Below are 21161 nucleotides of genomic sequence, written 5' to 3' on the forward strand. Positions count from 1 at the left end.
TGGTTCTTTTATTACGCTCAATTCATGTTGTGAGCAGCTGTCATTTGCGATTATTACAAATTTTGACAGCTCGTGTGACAGTGAGAAATGTTGTCTAGTATTTATAAAATACTCGTTTTTAAAAACATTCTTTCTCTTCGTATCTATATGATCGATAATTGGATTCTTAACGAGATGGTATCAATTTCAATCTCTAAAAGATTCTCGAGCGGAGAGACGGGAAAATTCAAGCCTGATTCAGCCCACGTGGCTCCGTGCAGCCCTTCTCGTTATCGCATGACGTGCGCTGTCTCGTCAGGGGCGTTCAGCCCTTCTGACACGCGAGGACGTGCACAACGTTAACTCGAAATATTACGACGACGGTTAAGCTCATTACGGACGGGTGGTTATCGTAAGGCACACGAGCTGTCGTCGACCGCCCGACAAGTAGCAAGATCCATCGATGGATTTCGGACAAAAAAAGGCGACGCGCTCGAAAACCCGTTTCTTCCTCAAATAATCATGAATCCTAGAGAGAGATATTCCCAGCATGTCGAGAAACTTAATGAGGCCGGCATAACGCGCGGTCATTAAGTATTATAATCTGGTGTCAAATGACGCGAGGTAGATTCTTCCAGATTAAACGAAATACGGTTCTACGCTTGACAAATGATTATAAATTCTCAAAAAACATACATCAGTGGCCAATATAAATCGAGAATTATTGCCGAGTGTGATGTCTTCTTCTTCCATTATTATTCATGTATGGGGAAGATACTTTTTTTCATCATTGGAAAAAAGAGACGGCGTCTTCTTTCCTACGCTGCTAGCATTCCTGAAGACACCGTCGTGTACCATCTCCGATACAATTTTGCCCCGCGCGGCAAATAGAAACATCGGGTATCGGATATCGGCATAGGCGAATTTTGCGAGATCCCCTGCGAGGAGTCGATCTTCGCGTCGTAAATCTCGCGGCTGGAAATTGCTTCTCCCGGCAGCGTTTCGATCCCGCGGTGGAGAACGATTTGTCCTTTTCTGGAAGGAAGATCCCCACCTCGAAGCCGTTTTCCCGGCCCGAATAATCTGGAAATAAATTCTCACCCGACACCTTTTCCCTCCCTCGAGTTTCTTATTTCACCGACGATCTTTTTTCCCCTCGCACGCATGGATATACGCGTATATATTCGCACGTATATGCGTATGAGAAGAAAGAGAAAGAGAGAGAGCAATCTCGGTTAAGCGTCGAGGAACCGTGGAAATGCTTCTTAAACGCTCTTCCTGCCAATCTTTCGCCCCGAAATACGGTTATATCGGCTTTGGGGTGCGCGGAATAAACGGTTACATAAAGTTTTCGATTGGCGCGTGGCGTAACAACCCCTGTCTGTTCATGTCCGAGGGATCGCCGCCCATCCTCCCCTGCTCAGGGATACACATATGTGCACTTGTTCGCCCGTAACGGACAAACTACCCTCGACCGGACGCTGTATTATATCGCGGACGATATCTGTACCATTGTATTTAAAGCGGCAACCATTTCGCGAGTCGGGCATGCTCGAGTTAATGAACTTCCTACGACAGGATAATAACGGGGGCACTCGCTATTAAATTTGCTTCTGTATATACGCCTCTACTTATTTGCTCTCTATCGCGAAAAGATATTCGTGCCTTTAGAATTCTATTACGATATACAGGAATATATATGAGAAAAACAAGTGGACTGGTATAAATTTATATCTCGTACATTTAATACTCGTATGATTTAACAATAATGAAAACAATGTACAAGAGAGATAAAAAACAAATTTAAATCAATATTAATATTTAATAATAGAGTAGATTTTCGAAACTTTAATAATAACATTTTTTCTCATAACTTTATTACGAACGCAATTAGCGTCGGTTCTCGCAAGTTGTCGGCTTAGAAGAAGAAGAACGGAGGAAAGTTCGATCGCGTCTGGATGCGGTACGTGTCCGTCGTGAGCGGTCCATAACGTGTCGGATGCACGTAGCTCGACGGAGGAGAGAGCCCCTACGTGCCTGCCGATGCAACCTCACCCCAAGGGCGAGGGTTAACCCCCGGCACGAGAGCTCAATATATATTAAGATCCGCGAACCCCTCGGACTAAAAGTTCGTAACGCCCCCTCCTTCGTCCAAGTCTTCCTGCAGACTCTCGCTAACCTCCCTATTCGGAGCTACGCCGTCGGAATTGCGATTATGGTGGCGATATTACTGGCGCAGGGGCAGTTTCCCATCCGCAAGGGTGGCGGCATCCTACGTCTAAGTCTCTCGTTCCTCCTCCTCTCTTCATTCCGAAGCGCGCGCGCGCGAGCTTCGAGCTTATTGGCTTTACTTCCGAGCCATCGACTCGTATCTATTTACTGCCACAGTTTGATCCGCGGGAAAAGTCATGGGCGGCGGATGATACTTTTTTTCTCAGAGAGCGCACCGCAGGGTGGCTCGCAGGTAGCTTTGACCACGCCGACCGCATGGTCCCCAAAGTGTACTACTTCTTGTCGGTTGGCCTTTCTCGAATGAATTGTGAATGTCTAACCGTGAAAAAACAAGACAAATAATTTCTAGTTTGGAATAATATGAATCGGTCGGTCGGGTCTTGTATTTCCTGTGATTTTATAACAAAAGGATTACGGTTTATCGAGGGATGAAAAGGCAAATAAATATTTTTATCTCAATCCGAGGAAAGCAACAAACGAAATGTGACGCTTTAATTCGGTTTGTGATTTATCATCACCGACGGTAGCATCGCTGTATCTCGAAAATGAAGATCGAGGAAGACCAACGATTTGCACGTGCTGTTGCTTCGCTCCGTGCTTTCGGCGTGGAAAATAGCAAAGCACGTCTACCTGCTGCGAGACTGCGAAGCGAGGGCGTGCGATCGATACTCGACCACAAAGTGCTAACCGCATAGTTTTCGAGACATCGATCGATGCGCAATCTCTCAGTTATACTTAATGCAAACGGGCAACTGTACGCGTTCGAGAGAAAAGATCATTGTCCTCTTCTATTAATACCAATGACATTTCCCTCATAACGTTACGTAATAATTTTCTTAATTTAGCGTAAAGAAAATTGATAACAATTTATCAAAATATGAGACATTTTTAAAAATCATCAACATAAAGTGCGCCAACAAATATTTGTTCCGTAACGTTCTTTAGACTTTTTTCTAAATTATATAATTTAATTTATGAATATAGATAATAAGAGAATATTAATTTAACTTGGCAATCTTTAAATCGAAGCCAAAAAGAGAAAATATCTCGTCCCATTTGGATGCATCTGTGCGTGCACTGACGAAAATGACGTAAGATTGCAATGAGATACGGCAGAGGTTAATCGTCTTTTTTTGCTTCATGCGATGAGTAATTTCATGGGACAGACACACCGAGCGGAAAATCCGCCTCGCCGAAAAATCGACCGCGACGTTAAAAAGAGGACGCGATTTCTTCGCGACGCGATCCAATTAAATGCCGCGCGTCGTTAACGTCGCGCGGCCTCTCTTGCACCTTTTTCTCGCGGCTTGCAACGGGATAAAAGCAGCAGCAGGCCATAGACATAGACTCATGGAGCGTTGGGCGAAAAGGAAGCTGAACTTCACCGTTTTAATGAAATTTCGTAGACGATAAAGAACCTCGGTAGAGACGTTCAAATAAACGCGCGCGATGGTGTGTGTGTATATCTGAAAGCAGATTTTTCTCGTTTTTTCAATAATCCTTGGACGAAACGAAATGAATATCGATTGACGGAGGGAGAAGTTCAGGAACAATAAGGGAAAATAATTGTAGAATAAAAAAGGGGATATAAAGTGCGAATCTGAATTTTTATTTTCAATTTTCGCGTAAAACGCGATGACAGCTTCATTGATTTAATTATATCTGTAATCGAGGATATATTTTAGGATATCGTTCAAGGAATATGCGCGAGGTGATCAATTTAAAAGCGACGTAAATTTGGTTTCGCAAACCTCGCTAAAAACTATTAATTGCGATCGGAGGCGTGCGAAGGATACCGGATCGTAATTCGATGCGCGGACGACGGCGAATTGCGAAACTGTTGGTTCTCCGTGATTCCCCGGCTGCTCGGGTACTTTCGAGCGTGCGGACCGCTGAAAAAGCTTTTTTTCGCCGGCAGCGCTTTAATGAAATTTTTTCGACCTCGTCATCGTCCTCGTAATAATCTCCCTTTTGCAACCGGGTAGCCGGCGCGGCTTGAATTTATTGCAGCCCGCCTGCCGGAAACACGTCCGCGAGGAAATCTTCTGGATAAGAGGCTCACGGCTCTCTACCTCGGTCTACCGTTTTTTATCATTCCTTACCTGCCGAGTCTTTCCTGGTCCGAGTATGAAATACGCGAGAGCGGAGAAGCGCGTAAAAAAAAAAGAAGGAAAGAGCGACGAGAAGAGGAGAGGAGGACAACTGGAGAAAGAGAAGAGAATGAAGGAAAGGGAGGGGAAAGGGAACGACGAAGTTCCGGTGACGACGAGGACGACGACGACGACGATGGATCCTTCTTGCCCCGGTCGGAACTTTTTGCGGTCGCTCTCGGGACGAGCCCAAGAGCCGAGGGGAGCAATAAAACTAATGGTAACGCGCGCCGGTAATTCCTTGCGGTCTGTTTGTCGCAAGTCGACGACCTGGTCTCTCCGCCTCGTCATTTACCGAGGGAGGATTCTACGGCCAATGTCGACGACAATGACGACGGTGACGGGGGATGATGTTTTCTTCCTTTCGCCACGTAACGTGGCGTAACTCTTAGAATTGGGTTAGAAGAGACTCGCGGATTTTAACTATAGGGAATTGTACCTTCGAATACAACGAATACGATCACTTTCTTCGAGACTGTCGAAATAGGATCCTTTTCGATCGCTTCGTTTACACCGGTCTTATTAATGTCAGTTAAGAATTAAAAAAAGATGTCTCTGAAACGTAATCTGTCTTCATTCTGTTTCTTTACAATTGTTCTTACAGTGGGTAGAGGAGTCTTTCACGAACTTCGACAAGGGTATCAATTGGCGGAGTTACGTTGTATGCGACGTAGCGTACCACAATGTGAACAATTGGCTGTGGACGCCATTCGTGGAGAGGGGTCCGGCGAACCGCATGTACATAGAAATAAAATTCACGACCCGCGACTGCTCGCTATTCCCCGGGAATGCTCTCAGCTGTAAAGAGACCTTCAGTCTGCTCTATTACGAATTCGACGCTGCTACTAAGGAACCGCCTCCGTGGGAGCCAGACAGTTACAGACTTATCGGTAAGAGCGCAATGAGGTGTAACTATTGACAATTTTATCTCAGAAATGAAACGATGATATTCTAAAATATTCTAAAAATATCAAATTTAAAAGCTTGCGTAAGCAAAAGTTTGCTTAATAAAAAAATAATTGCTGAGAATTTGAGAGATGAAAAAAATTAGAATATCGTTTAATTCCAAAGTTGCATTTTTTTAAATAAAATATCTACTCCTCATGTACTGACATATTTGACATATTTGCAGGTCGCATAGCCGCGGGTGAGGGTAGATTCAATACAAACGCCGAGGTGGTAATAAATACAGAGGTAAAGTCAATTCCGGTGACGAAGAAAGGCGTCTATTTCGCTTTCCGTGATCAGGGCGCTTGCATATCAATCCTAGCCATCAAGGTGTACTACATCAATTGTCCCGAGATCTCGGTGAACTTTGCCCGTTTCCCGTCCACGCCGACCGGTCGCGAAGTCGCGCTCATTGAACAAACGGTCGGTATTTGCGTTGAGAATGCCATCAAAATTGAGAAGCCGACTTTCCTCTGCAAAGGAGACGGCAAATGGTATCTACCGACAGGTGGATGTCATTGCAAACCTGGTTTTCAAGCTGACGTGGAGAAGCAGCAGTGCAAAGTGTGCCCAATAGGCAAGTTCAAGCACGAGGCGGGCTCCCACACCTGCGAACCATGTCCGGAGCACAGCAAAGCCTCCGATTACGGCTTGGCGGAATGTCGTTGCGATCAGGGTTATTATCGAGCGGAAAAAGATCCTAAGACTATGCCTTGTACGCGTAAGTATCAATCGAATTTTATATAGAATGGTTTCTTTGCCGAGATTTAAATAGATAAAATTGTTCAAATATAATCTTAAAATCTAAAAATTATTTAAAAAATTTGAAAAAATTCTCCGGAATATTGTCGTTAATATGTTTGAATTCTGTATTTTATAATTGCATCATTAAATAGTTTGCATTATTTAATACTCGTGACTTATTTATTACTTTAATTTAAAAGTTGTGCGTAAATATGCGATATGGAGAGAATTGAGGGAGGAGGAGAATGTTGAAAAATATACTTCTTGTAGAACCACCTTCGGCACCGCAAAACTTGACCGTCAACTTTGTCGATCAGTCCACGGTGATCCTTTCCTGGAACGCGCCGCATATGCAAGGTGGCAGGTCCGATACGACATATAAAGTGGTCTGTGATGCTTGCAGCACGGATGTCAAATACATTCCCAATACTGTGAGTTTCTTTCAAAACCGTATATGTATGTATGCTTATATATCCGAGGCAGATTGCATAATGGAAAATTATTCTTAATAAATTATTCCTTGATCAAAAACTTGACGCGGAATCGCTTTAATTTTACAATAGGAAACTTTCAACGACACGAAGATCACGATAACCGGTTTGAACGCGGTGACTACTTATCGCTTCCAAGTATTCGCCCAGAATGGCGTATCGTTGTTGACCCAAAAGAAGGAATACGTTGACATTACTGTTACAACGGAAGCCAGTGTGCCGAGTCTAGTGAGTAACGTTAGAATCACGAGTGTCAAGAGCTCGGAGCTCAGCATCAGCTGGGACGCGCCGGTCATCGAAGTCGGCGGGGACAGCGATCTCGTCGAACGATACGAAGGTAAAGCTAAAGTCTCACTGTGAAAAGTTCTGCCAGCAATGCGCGGCGATATCAATTCTAAATTGTCAGTCGATCGCGCGGCAGCGGGATTAATAATCGTCTCGATATCTGATACTAGTGAGGTGTTACCCGCGCTATGACGACGCCACTAATGCAACCGTCATTCAAACGTCGGAGCTGTCCGCCACGTTCAAAGGCCTAAAGCCTTCCACGGATTACGCGATACAGGTTCGCGCCAAGACCACCCGTGGCTGGGGCGAGTATACGCCGGTGGTATTTAAGAAGACACCCCACGCTATGGGTTTAGGTAAGCGCGCGTGAACGACATTCAGAGCCGCGTTTCGCAATCTCCTTCGTATTCTCCTTATATTCTATATCTGTATGTTCTCTATATCTGTGCATAGACTACGTTGGCGAGGACGACAACATGCAAGTTAGGATAATCGCAGGGGCAGTCGTCGCTGTCGTCGTACTTCTTGTGATTATTATTATTATGACTGTTTTGATCCTTAGAAGGTAATTGAATCATTTTCAATATCGGAAAGAAATTCTTCCAAGATATTTTGCGTTTTATAATATAATTAAGAAAAAAATACTTGCGAATTATCGAACCATTTATCGTATTAATGCGCGAAAAGATACTTTTTTTTTCAATTACTTTGCTCAATTTTATTGCAGCAGATTCATGCGATTCATGCGATTTCGTTGCAGCAGGGCCTCGGACGAGTGCAACAAGAAGCAGCCCAGCGATTGCGATACTCTGGAGTACCGAAACGGCGAAGGTACGTTCGCATTTTGTTCAAAGTTTCTCTTCCTCTTTAAAGATTTATTATCGCTGCTACCCCCTGTCATTTTTATAGTTGTTTCATTACGCCCTCGTGTCTTGTGACTAATATATATATATTGGAATCACTGCCCCCCCTCTCTTAGATCCAGCAAGTGTCGAAGCTATACCCCGTATGCAAACAGACTGACAATAATACAATTAAACATCCCTCAGTAGAGATTTTTTTACGAATGAGAGTGAGAGAAAGAGAGATAGCTAAACGTTAACACTGTAGAAAAAAAATGTACAAAGAGAAAGCAGTCGGGGGCTCTGAAATACGTCCATCTGACATGGGACATAAAGAGAAACGATCGCTTTCGTACCAAAATTTCCACTGATCTGGCCCGCGGCCCAAGTGCGATTATTCTAACCAAATTCTTTCGATTCTTTCTTTTCATGTGCGATTCCCTAATCTATCGAACCTGCCTCCATGAAAAATCCATGAAAAAACCCAATGAAACAATGTACACAATCGCCTGCTACTACAGGACTAGTTGTGACCTACAGTAAGTCTTCTCCAAACACCTCAAGTTTTTTTGTTTCTAGGAACTCAATTTTGTGTAGATTATTTTTGCAACCCCTACATGCATTACACTTTCAGACTTTTACGCTTTTGCACATACACACACGCATATACATATGCACGCACAGATCCACGTACAAACGTGCACACGCGCGCACACATAACAATTTTGCACGACACTAATTCTCTTAAATACACATTGTGCGTGCTCAGCGTGCATTGTGCTTGCGTATGTTGTATCGCATTCTTTGTCAATATTGCATGAGTATTGTTTATTAGTAAATGTTATATCGTATGCCTTTTATATCTGGATATATTTGATTCATAAAACAAGAACATACCCGACGAACGTAAGAGACGAGAAAAAATCAAACTGAAAATGCATTGTGTGAAAGGATTTTTTTAAATTAGAACGTCGAATTGTCTAATACCGGAAATATTGTTTTCACATTTGAATTCAATTACACATTTGATAACTTCGTATAAATTCCATTTTTCGTTTTACATCATTAAAAAAAAAATAAAACAAAGAAGTATTCATGATTGAACACCCGCCGCTTTTTTTGTTTTTCTGTTTGTCAATTAGTGTGTTGGTTGTTGTGTTGTTCACAGTGCACTGCAAAATGGACAGTTCACCGATTGTGACAACCCATACCAACAACAAGAGCAAGTCCTCGCGTAAGTCCTTTGTTTCCCAAAGCGATTTCCAAGCCAAAACTCTTGTGCGACCGCAAAACTCGCGTAGACACATTCGTATGACATATTAAAGACATAACCGAACGCACCGACATTCGCATACACTCACTTCGAGTTCTCCACGTTCATTATAGTTTCGCTTTATAGTTACGCTACACTCTATTCTATTCTTTCTTCACTGTCCTGGATATGCGATATGGATGAAAAGTACGGAAGTAATAAAAGCATGCCGCGACCCCGTCGTATTTCGCATGCAATTGCAGCATCATTGTGTTCTTGCATCCAATTTTTGTCTTTTTTTACTTTTACTTCTCTTTAGATGATCGTTCCTTCTTGCATCGATATATTTGGATATTTTAAGACTATTTCAAGTAGAGAACTAAATTGATTTGAATAAAAGAAGATTGAAGAAATTAGATTAAAATTAAGAAAATGCTATTTTTAAATCGTCTCAATAGTCCAGAACGAACAATGTTAATTGCTGGACTTTGCGGATGTATAATAATAGTTTGGAAATAATTCAGCATACAGGCATGCGAAAATTGTGCATTTTTGGCATGTGGATTGGCTACGCGCGAGATTTTTTTTTTTAGCGTACATAGACACCGCCGCTCGACATTTAAACATACCAGATTTAAAAAATAGATAAACACATACAAAAGTAAAAGGATGACTCTTATTGATCGAATAAAGTAGGATTGAAAGAGGAGGATATATCTTAGAATCCACCTGCGTTTGGCTTTCTTGATTGTGTCTTGTTTTATTTTTTTTGGAAATTTTAAACTCGTTGACGAGGGAGAATGTGTGAGTGTTACTTTTTTGACACGGTATTTGACACGGTGGCCGAGCGCGATAGAGCGAATGTTGAGACGCGCAGTCTAAAGTTCTGTCAAAATTTCGCACCACCGGCCCTCGTGTTAATATAATGAACTCTGTTTTCGTGACGTTGCAGTGACCACGCCGCTATTCACACCTGCAGTGGGGGTCGCCGCGGCGGGCGCAGGCGGCGCAGGCGGTGCAGGTGCGAGGAGTTACGTGGATCCTCACACCTACGAGGATCCGAATCAGGCTGTACGGGAATTCGCCCGAGAGATCGACGCCGGATACATCACGATAGAAGCAATCATAGGTATGCGACTTTGTATATTATTACACGAGCGGATTATCAACACGACAACTGATGCGTTCTTCGATAGCGTCTGTAAGATAGTTTTAGAACTTGCTCTTGACAATTTGTTTTTACGGTTACAGGTGGCGGAGAATTCGGCGATGTCTGCCGAGGGAAGTTGAAATTGCCTCCTGATGGACGGACGGAAATAGACGTGGCTATAAAAACGCTGAAGCCGGGCTCTGCGGATAAGGCGCGTAACGATTTCCTGACGGAGGCGTCGATAATGGGCCAGTTTGAGCATCCCAACGTGATATTCTTGCAAGGCGTGGTGACGAAGAGCAATCCGGTGATGATCATCACGGAGTTTATGGAGAATGGCAGCCTGGACACTTTCTTGCGCGCTAACGACGGCAAGTTCCAAGTGCTTCAATTGGTGGGGATGCTACGTGGCATTGCCAGCGGTATGCAGTATCTTGCGGAGATGAATTATGTGCATCGTGATCTCGCCGCGAGAAACGTGTTAGTCAACGCCGCTTTGGTTTGCAAGATTGCCGATTTTGGACTCAGTAGAGAGATCGAGAGCGCTACGGAAGGAGCTTACACGACCAGGGTAAGCGATAAATTCGAAAAATTTTTAAATAAAATAAAATTTTTAAATAACATAAATATAAATACGACTACAATTTCTTGATTAATATCTATCTTCAACCTATCTTATGTTTAGGGCGGTAAAATCCCGGTACGGTGGACGGCACCGGAGGCGATAGCCTTCCGTAAGTTCACCAGCGCCTCCGACGTCTGGAGTATGGGCATCGTGTGCTGGGAGGTAATGTCATATGGCGAGAGGCCATACTGGAACTGGTCGAATCAAGATGTGATAAAGTCGATCGAGAAAGGCTATAGGCTTCCAGCGCCGATGGACTGTCCGGAGGCTATTTACCAGCTGATGCTCGATTGCTGGCAGAAGGAGCGCACTCATCGGCCGACCTTCGCCAATCTCACGCAGACTTTGGACAAGCTTATACGAAGTCCGGACACGCTAAGAAAAATTGCTCAGAACAGGTAAGGAGTGCCCACTTGTTATTGTTTGATCCACGAGTAGCGATCGCCAAATGCTGATACATGATAAAATTACGAAACAATAGTCTTAGGATATATTAATCATAAAAATAATGTTAGGAAATTTATACCGCGAATCAATTGTCTAGAGGACAATGCGATCATCATCACTTAACGTAAATTAAATTTATACGACGGAATGCATAAGATATAATCGGCACACAACGAATGAAATTTGTTCAAGTGCTTCGAGCGCACGTTCGCAAATAGTTTTCATTGGCATCATCATCAATTTTCCTCTCTTTTTTTAAATCTTGTTAAGTCGTTTGTTCATTAATATCTTGATAAGAATTAGGCCGCATGCTATGGAGTCATATGTATATCGTGTCCATAAATTAATTTTTCTCGACAGCTAATACTTATTTTCATTCATTCGCCGAAACGCTCACGCACAAATGCCGTGCCATATCTGTTCACGCTACTTACAATGGGCTTTGACATTATGGCTCATTGATGTATAATGCACAAGCGCACAATCTTGTACACATATATATTACGTATATGTGTATACGGTAAAAAAAGGGATGTGTGCATACTCATGCTCGCGTCGTCGTGATATCTCAACCTGATTGGCATTACTGGAAGCGAGCATATACATACTGGACTGTCATTATTCGCATTATTGCTTATGTTTTCGTACTTTCTTCTGTTTTTTTTTAATTTTTCATTGTTTTCTTGATGCAACAATCCCTCTAGATAATAATCGTCAAAATTCATTTCTGTCTACGCTACTCCGATATTTATTTTCTAACAAGAGAAAGGACAAGGTGATCATTAGATTCGCTTTAAAGAATTCGAATCTCTTTTGCTTCTTGCAATAGCATACATTTTCCGCATGATATCTCGTTATAAAAAATGTTCGATATTTTAATATCGAAGCGTTACATTTGCATACTTCGAAAAAGCACGCTACTTGGCTGAAAAAAGTTCTTTTTTGCGTTAATTGGCGGGAAAATTAATTTATGGACGAAAGTCTACGTCTTAGTTGCGTAGAATACTTTTATCGCGTTTTAGTATTCACGTTCGAAATCGCGATGATTTTTAGCAGAGCTTTCATAATCGCTTTCGCCGCTTATCGTTTCTATACTTCTTAAATCTATGATTCGCATTTTACGCAATTATTTCTTACAAGATGCAGTTACGTGTAATATAAGCTCATTTTGTCTACTTTGCATTGCTCTTTTCTTTAATGGATTTCAATAAAATCAAATTTTGTTGCGACCGAGAGTAAATTTAAAAAAAATATATATTTGCAAGACAAAAATTTCTGTTTATATTGCAAATTTCGTTATAATATAATTTATAATTTCGCGTTAATACGAGAATCGAAACTTATAACCGCAGCCGAAAAATCGGATACACCTCCTTCCTATGATATTCTCCGAGTGTATCCCGTTGGCATGGACGAAATAATAATATCACAAAGTTTCTTTCTATGCCAATGAGGTCGCAGTATTTGCATTTGGAAAATCTCGTTTCTCTCCTGTTCCTTCCGATCCGCCTCTTTTTCCCTGGGCTAATTCTTTGTGCTTTTGGTTTTGTGGTGTCCTTTGGTACCTGACTACGCAAACTACTGCAACTGCAACGCAACTGCGACAACTATCATCGACGACCACGACAACCAACAGCGTGAGGCCGCCTGCACACAATCCGTACTATGTCACAAGCCATACGGCCGTCCAGGCTGCGGTGGCGGCTGTGATGCCACCAGGCCCAGCCGCGAGCACGGCGGGCCCGTTCGTAGACATAGTCGGCCATCAGGCCCATCAACAAGCCCAGTCAGCGATTGCCGTTCCAGTAATGCCACCAGGAGCCGGCCGTAGCTTACACTATCACACACACGCAGCGACACACGCACTGCCACACCAACAGGCACCGCTCACCTATCCCAATTGGGTCCCGTTCTCCCATTTTAACTGAGACAAGGATCCCGTTTGTAAAAAATTTGAACGAGCAAAAGCATCTCGTTTCTCCGCCCGTCTTTCTAACCGTCGGAACTAATGCTTGGCATTGGAACGCCTGACGTTGAATATCAAAAGACTGCATTCTATATCGCTATGATTTTACATTACATTACTTTTCACGATCGCGCTAGTCGTAGGGAAATTGTAGGCGCTCTTCCAGCGAAATAGTAGAAGCGTGTAATCCAAGTTGTCAGACGGAATAGTAAATGTAACGAATATAGGTACGCGCAGCATCGATAGGAACATTATTGGCGTGCTATAGACTATATGTACAAGAGTAGTCGCAAAGAAATCTCTTATATAGTGTTTTATTATAAATTATCGACAAATGCGAGAATAGATGACGTAGATATGTATTAGAAAATATAGAGAATTTCTATGTTGCATAACTGAGCAATAAATTTTGCCATATAAAGAGTTAGAGTATATATTATCAATTTATATATATATATATATATATATATATATATATATATATATAAATTGAAACGAGATATATAAATTGAACGTTTAAAAATTCCAAATTTTATAGAAGATAAATTCAACCATCGAATAGCAATACACATACACGATTCAAAGCTTAGAGAATAAAAAACGATTCAACATGGTGTGCATGAAAGCAAATAGTCTTTCAGATATTTTCTCATTAGTGATAAATTTTATGAATATATAAAAAGAAAAAAGACGAAGAAAGTATATACGTATACATGTATACAAATTTATTAAGAGTCTCAGAATTAATATCATTCTTCTTTTTCAAGATTGCGAATTCTTTGATCAATTCATTCGATAAGACAAATTTTGATACGAAAAAAATAATTTGTAAATTGCTCAAAAAAATGTAGTAATAAAAAAATAGTTTCTCTGATATTCTATATATTAATTTACATAAAATTCATATAAATATTTATCGTATAATATTTATTAAAGCCATCGATTTTATCTTAGTAAAAGCCGCAAAGATTTATTAGCAATTATGTACAATACGCGCGCGTGCAACCAGTTGACCATATTAGAATAGTATTTTTATACGTAATGTGTGTTAAAAATAAAAAGACACGATATAATTATTCGTGTACGGTGTCGGTTCATATTTCCGCATCAATCATATATCAAATCGATCATATATAATCGTAATATTAAATCTTAAAATATTTCCACAGAGAATGTGATGAAGAAGTGTCACGACACGCCATTTTAAAACAGATGATCCATTTATTAGCTTATCGATTGTTGAGAAATTCGCACTTTAAACTATTTCTCTTCATGTTTTCTACAAACTTTATACTATATATTAAAAGTTTTTAGCTTTGTGCAGATTTATCAAAGAGCCGGAGGTGAGCATTTTATTAGTCTATAGCAGGGATTAAAACGATTCGTCTAAATTTCTCTTCTTCATATGTTTTATTTGAATACTAATTACACAGAATTGTTTTTATTTTTTTTTTTTTATTTTTAGGTTCGAATATAAACTACTCTTTATTTATTGAAAACTTAAATTACTCAAAGTTGCTTATGAAAGGTAACGTGAAGAGGTATTCGCGTCAACATATATGCGCGAACGTTAGGAAGGAAATCAAACTTCAAAGAGTCAAAGCCAGATAGATGAAACTATAGCCTGCAGTAACACACATTCGGTATAATCTCCATCGCACTAACAAATGCTAACAATTGTCAGAATCAGAGAGAGGGGTGCTCCAACCCCACCCCCATCCGCCTCGTCGGCATCTTCCAACGTGCGTTTGAGAAACAGGTAAAGGAAAAAGAGAAAGAATGAAAAGCGCGGCATTCTCCTCCCACCATCCACCCACACACCGAATTCCCTTTTTGCGGATACGAGAGAGGAAAAAGAAGCGCAGAAGAACAAAGCGCAATCATTTCTGTTTCGTCCAGTGCCCTAAATAACACAAAGCTCCTTCGCCCTTTAACGTTTCGACGATTCGATTATATTGACTGTGCTTTCACGTTCTGCTCTGCTTCTTTGACGTGATAATGAAATATTGCCGCCACGTAGACAGCAGACCTCTTGCGCTTAGTAACCACTTTAGTTTGCGTTGCACTGCTTGCTTTCATACGCACCGTAATCCATTCACGTGTATAAACCTCAACCGTAAACTATGTATCAATAACGCGTTACATATGACACATTCACGTTCATCAACGATACTAGTGACAATATTAGTAATTAGCGTTATTACCGCCCTTATTATTATTGTCATCGTCATTGTATTATCACTATTATTATTATTATTATTATTATTATTATTATTATTATTATTATTATTATTATTATTTATGTTAATTTTAACACAGTTTTTGTATAGTATTATTTGTATTATATTCATGCAAATTGTTATTCTATTAACATTATTTTTATTATATTACGATACTTATTATTTAATTTTTATTTTTATTATTATTATAATTTCTATATCGAGATAAAAAAAATTGTATGACTGCATCTGTATTAATATATTCTAGCGTGTACGCAATATCTCGTGCAAGAGAAAATGTACGAAATCCTCTACGGATTAATATCATATATAATACACAATAACATATTGTTCATTTTTTTATTACTTTTATAAGTAATTCGTTTATCTTTATCATTTATAATTTATACGACATCGATATAATATACATAAAAAGTGAGCCAAGTGTACATATTTAAATAGTTTTTTATTTAAGTTAAGACGCTCGTTTCATGATTCTCCTGCTTTATATTTTCAATAATTTAAAATAAACTTAACCTACCAATTATATAATTATTTTAGAATTTTTCACAGCTATTTAAAAATCTGTAGATCCATTGTGTGAGTGTTTTGATTAATTAATTATGCATTTTCGTTCCAATAATTAATATGACGATAAACTCGTATATAAAATGTCTCTTACAAACTTTGTATATATCGAACATTTATACATATCTTTTCCCATGTATATAAAATTAGGAAGCAACACGGTCTCGTTTTACAATCGAAAAGTTAATTCATATCGACAATATCGATAATAATTTATATAAAAGTAAAATACGATTGTTTCAATTTGATCTACTTATTTGTTGATAAAAGAACGAGATCTTGTTTATGAACAGTATACTGTATTTCGATATCCCTCGAAATGGCGAAGATATACCAATAAAAAGTATCATGATAAAAAGTATAGAATACGATTTACAGATGAATAGTAATCTTCGTTATTTCATTCTTAGCTTCCATCATCAACTTGTAATGTAGTCAATAGTAAATAAACAAATTTATTCGCAAAACATACATATAAATTATGCGAATGTGAATGTATTTCCATAGTAAGAGGGTATGATCTAAAGAAGCTTGAAATCACGCGAGTCCCTTACAATCTCCCCATTTCCAGTATATATTATTTATTCATAAAAAAGAAACATTTCTTAACTTATTATTGTTAACAGGGGCACCAATCCACTGGCGCCGGACGCGGTGGACCTAACGCAATTGACTTCTGTCAGCGAATGGCTGGCTTCCATCAAGATGTCACGATACGCGGAGAGCTTCGAGCAGGCAGGCGTGACAACGTTGGAGGCTGCGGCGCGTGTCACCGTCCAGGAGCTCACGGCTCTCGGTATAACGCTCGTGGGACATCAGAAAAAGATTATGAACAGCGTGACGGCGTTACGGGCGCAGATGTCGGCCACCTCGCAGGGTTTCCTCGTGTAATAGACCGCGATATATTAGGATTACTCAAATCCTGCAAAGGGATCGTATGTAGGAATCGGTCGATCGGCATAGAACTTCACTATCTTAAGGATCTCACGAATTTCCAACCTTCTCCGAGGTGTCCCGTGAGACGAACCACGGGAGATGACGAACCATGTAACATCTAGGACTCGTGATTACCTAGTCAGAGCGAGAATGTCCTCGAGAGAATATCTGTTCGCGCGCAAGTAGATCCGGTAAAATAGTCCGATGGTTGATTGAGATGAATATTCTTGAATATCTCCAAAGTAACACGCAAACGCTGTCTCACCGAGAGATTCCAAGTACTCGTACTGCAGACATTCCACGTTAATGAGAATCGAAGAGATTCATTCATTCAGAATTCCCCTTGATAAAGTCAGGAGAAAACGAGAAAGTACGAGAATCATGCATTCGTTATGTTGCATTTAAACTACATACAACGACTTATCAAACTCGTAAATAACTCGCGTAAATAATATCTATAAGTGTCAAAGGAATTATTTATGAACGAATAATGTCATTCTCACGTTCAGATCGATCAAGACGTAAAAATCGCTCTAAAATGCATTTGGCGGGATCAATGTAACACACTTTCTTATATGAATAATAAGCGCCGATTTAATCTTTCGTTTCTTAGGCCATTTTCATAATCAATGTATCTAAAGATTAGACTGACAATGGAGATGCACGAATCATCTCTGTAATTACTGCCACAAATCTCATGTTACATCTTTCAATGTACGAACAGCCTTTTACTTTAAAATGCCTGTGTAAATCGAATTGTATATGCTGTATATTTTTCTTCGAAGATTCATTGAAATTTGCAGCCAAATTATTTTTTATTCGTCGCGTTTGCATTTTGTATTGAACGAAAGTATTATAATACGTATTATATATATATCTGCGATATATAAAACATTGAACGGCGAGCTATATGTCGGCCTAAATGTCGTTTGAACACGTCTGCTCCTGGGCCTCGCTTTTTCTAAGTATATTAAAATTATGTCTCTCTTTACATAACAATCGATATAGTAATATGCCTGAAAAGAAACAACGCGACGATTTAGAAAAGTAGAGAACCGTATCATGAACTGTACCAAAAACTGTAATAGATTTTCTGAGATTCATTATTTCGTGTAGCGAATGTAGCAAATACATTATTCTACGTCGCCTCGACAATGTACACGATTGAGAGACCAAGGACGATGAGAATGAATGTTTACAAGACGTCTTTTATTAACTATAACTTTACGATGACGATAAATTACGTTTCGCTTTCGCGTCATCTATATAAGAACGTCGTATCACGCGGCCTATATGGGACTATATCTTTCGATTATAAGAAAAAACGACAAAACGAACAAGGCGGAACATGTGCCAACGCGAGTGTGCAAAAGTTATTTTAGCGCGAGACACGACGTAAACGAGAGGATGCGTGAATGTATACGAGTTGTGTGTATGAAATTGGGAGAATCTGCAACCCGCTCTTCGCGCTATATTAGTATGTACACGAGCGTGCAATCACGAGAAATTATTCTATATATACGTATAAAGATATCTATTGTACTATAAATATGCGAGACATGTCGACTAGGAAGGACGAACAAAGAAGGAATCTCTATCGATAAGAGAAATTGCCTAACGTGAAACCACGAGAAAAATCTATTCTCGCTTCGAAAGATAAAGAGCACGAAACGTGAGAGAGTGGATAAACAGTTTCGAACGCGCTTCCCACTATAGCAAGCAATGCGTCAACATATCAACATTATTCGGAATGCAAAGCGAGCAAAGCAGAAAGGGATTTGCGTGCACAAACTTATCGTTGCTCCGAAATCTCGAGTCGACACGACTTCTCGTCATTCTTCGCTAGATTCCAGCGAATGACGAAAGAGAAAAATTTAAAAAGAGAGACATGTAAAAAGAAGAACATGAGCGCGTAAAGCGGGTATGAAACAAAATGTGTGGACAAAATACACGCGATACGTATATGCGAGCGACTCTGCGCTCGATAAAAGCATCGAAGCTCGCCGACGAGATGATCTTCATCGAACCATTCATTTTTTCACTTTCAGTCCGATCGAGGAGTTTCCTCATACAAAGCAACGTCCATTCCAATATACAAGTATCCGCATAATAGGAATTTTTTTTTTTTTCTTAGAGAACAAAAGAGAGAAAGGCAAAGAGAGAAACAGGAGCTTGCTTCATCGTATTTTGTTATCTAATCGTAAAGATTCTTACTCGAACCGATATGTACCCGAGGTATATACGTTATCGGCTATTTGTTTTTAAAGAGACCAACAGAAAGAAATATATATACATATACAGAAATATCACGCATGAGATTAAAACAGCTTCCAAGTGAGTTCGGCAAGCCACGAAAAAATTCTTTGTATTCTTTAATTTAATGATTTAACGTGTTTAATAATGTATAATCGACGATATCGAAATGATGAATAAAAGCGGAAGGCGCGCTTCAATAGGCGAGATTTCACGCTCGATCAAAGATACAAAGCGGACAACGACAAAGTGAATGACGTAGCGTTTACGCAGCCAGCCAATTCTCTATCCATATTGCTCTCCCTGTCTTTAATCATAAAGAGACGAGAGTCTCTCCTGCGAAACGCGCCGAATTAAAATCGTCTGATTTCGCTCCTGTCTGGAAGTACGATCCAACGATGCTTCGACCGTTCCCTCGTAAATAAAATATTGCTCGAGGTTAAATTAATACTCGGAGCGTTAAAAAAAATATCGAGATACGTCCTGGTGTCTTTCGGTTCGCCATGCTACCTTCCGCGTTCGTTTCGCAAAAAAAGAGAAAGAGAAACGGAAAACGGAAGACCGCAAGCAAGACGAGAGCAAAATCTCCCTTAGGAAAAACAAAAAAAAAAGCGAGAGAGAAAGAGTAAACTACTAAAAATGGCGACGATTAAGAAGCAATAAGTGAATACACGCAAATGCAGATTTTTATATAGAGAATGTTAACAAATTTCAGATGATATTAATTATAGCGCTATCTTCCTAAATGTTCGTATTAAAGATTAAACGAAAAAGTACGATAAAACGTAAGAGAGATTGCGTGGAGTCTCGACCGAAAAAGAATGGAGAAGACAAGAGGTCGCACGCGAGTCGAATTCGCGCCGCGATCGATTGTAATAACGTTCGGTCGAGACCCCACGGACGAGAGAAAGAGATTCTTAAGAATTTTCAAACTGTAACTATATCTGTGTTTTAGCGATGAATCTGCGAGTGCGACCTGAAGTTTTGAGGATGTTGTTAATTTCGACAAATCGATATTTAGATTTCATAGAGCTCTATCAATATCACACATATACACACACGGCCACGTGTAGGCGCAAGAGAAAAAAAAATATGCGAAACTGAGGATCAATCTATAGCGAAAGTATCTCATGTACGACTTCTCAGATTTTTTTTTAGTTCGCCGACTTTTCCCCGAAAATCTTAGATTCCTACCCTTATATAGATTAAATTTTTTTTACATAAAAAAATACGCGTTACACTTTCAAAGCTTTCGATCGTACTTCATATGTCACGTATATTTTGGTATATATCATGGTTATCTCGTATACACGTAAAGCGCTTTATTAAAAAAAAGTGTGTGAAACGAGATCGAATATAAAGCTTGAGAAATCAAAATTGCTTCAATGTGCACCCTTGTTGCGATGAATTTTTGTTTGTTCTTTTATTTTTCTACTTTTTATTTTAATCTTCTGATAGAAAAAGAGAGAGAGAGAAAGAGGAAACGAAAACGAGATAAGTAACTGAAAGAAAAAATCCTCAAATCGTCTCTCGCGTTTTGCTTAACTCTTTAATCGACTTTAATTAAATTGTATTACTATTTATTAAAAAAAAAGAAACTTATTTATTGTTTAGAGATCTGACTAAATTGAAAAACGTTTTAATTATATCGTAAATTATCTATTATTATTTAGCGACGAGAGATGATAGCCAGAATGATGCGATTTTTCTCTACTGTACGGATTTTCGAGAAAACTCTGTCGTGTAAAAAGGAAGAATTTAAGCTACGTCTACAGTGATAAATACGATCATCGTATCGAATCTGTGTACATGCAGCTATTATATTATATTATATTTAGTTAAGCGTTTTTTTTTTAAATAAATGATTTACGCGAGCGCATTGTTTTTTATCCTTATTTTCTACAAATCTGTTTACAGCGAACTCTGTCAAAGTACCTGCTTCGAAAAAAAACGAAAACGATAAAATCTGCGAAAAAAGCAAAGCACATTAAAAACAGGTACCGTCCCATATATTAAACATAACTCAGAGAAACATGCATACATACCATATC

The 21161-nt window shown here is 39.7% G+C and overlaps 1 protein-coding gene across 20 annotated transcripts in view; it reads left to right on the forward strand.

The window, feature by feature from the left end:
- LOC105259214 (ephrin type-B receptor 1-B) overlaps positions 1-19939 on the forward strand; it is an 89687-nt gene extending 69748 nt beyond the window's left edge. Inside the window, exons 4-16 of one of the 20 annotated variants that reach the window (XM_011271026.3) lie at positions 4966-5251; positions 5494-6030; positions 6324-6484; positions 6617-6881; positions 7000-7188; positions 7286-7397; positions 7560-7663; positions 8196-8213; positions 8843-8908; positions 9879-10055; positions 10178-10647; positions 10762-11099; positions 12785-13535. In XM_011271026.3, coding sequence (XP_011269328.1) covers positions 4966-5251; positions 5494-6030; positions 6324-6484; positions 6617-6881; positions 7000-7188; positions 7286-7397; positions 7560-7663; positions 8196-8213; positions 8843-8908; positions 9879-10055; positions 10178-10647; positions 10762-11099; positions 12785-13076 — 3015 coding nt within the window. In that variant the 3' untranslated portion in view covers positions 13077-13535. Of the gene's footprint in view, positions 1-4965; positions 5252-5493; positions 6031-6323; positions 6485-6616; positions 6882-6999; positions 7189-7285; positions 7398-7559; positions 7664-8195; positions 8214-8842; positions 8909-9878; positions 10056-10177; positions 10648-10761; positions 11100-12784; positions 13536-16547 lie in introns of those variants that run through there. The other 19 variants (XM_025415515.1, XM_025415516.1, XM_025415517.1 and 16 more) reach the window with 19 other exon arrangements.
- Positions 19940-21161: the final 1222 nt, after the last annotated feature.

The sequence above is a fragment of the Camponotus floridanus genome, unplaced genomic scaffold (assembly GCF_003227725.1).
Source record: "Camponotus floridanus strain SB8 unplaced genomic scaffold, Cflo_v7.5 scaffold121, whole genome shotgun sequence".
NCBI lineage: Eukaryota > Metazoa > Arthropoda > Insecta > Hymenoptera > Formicidae > Camponotus > Camponotus floridanus.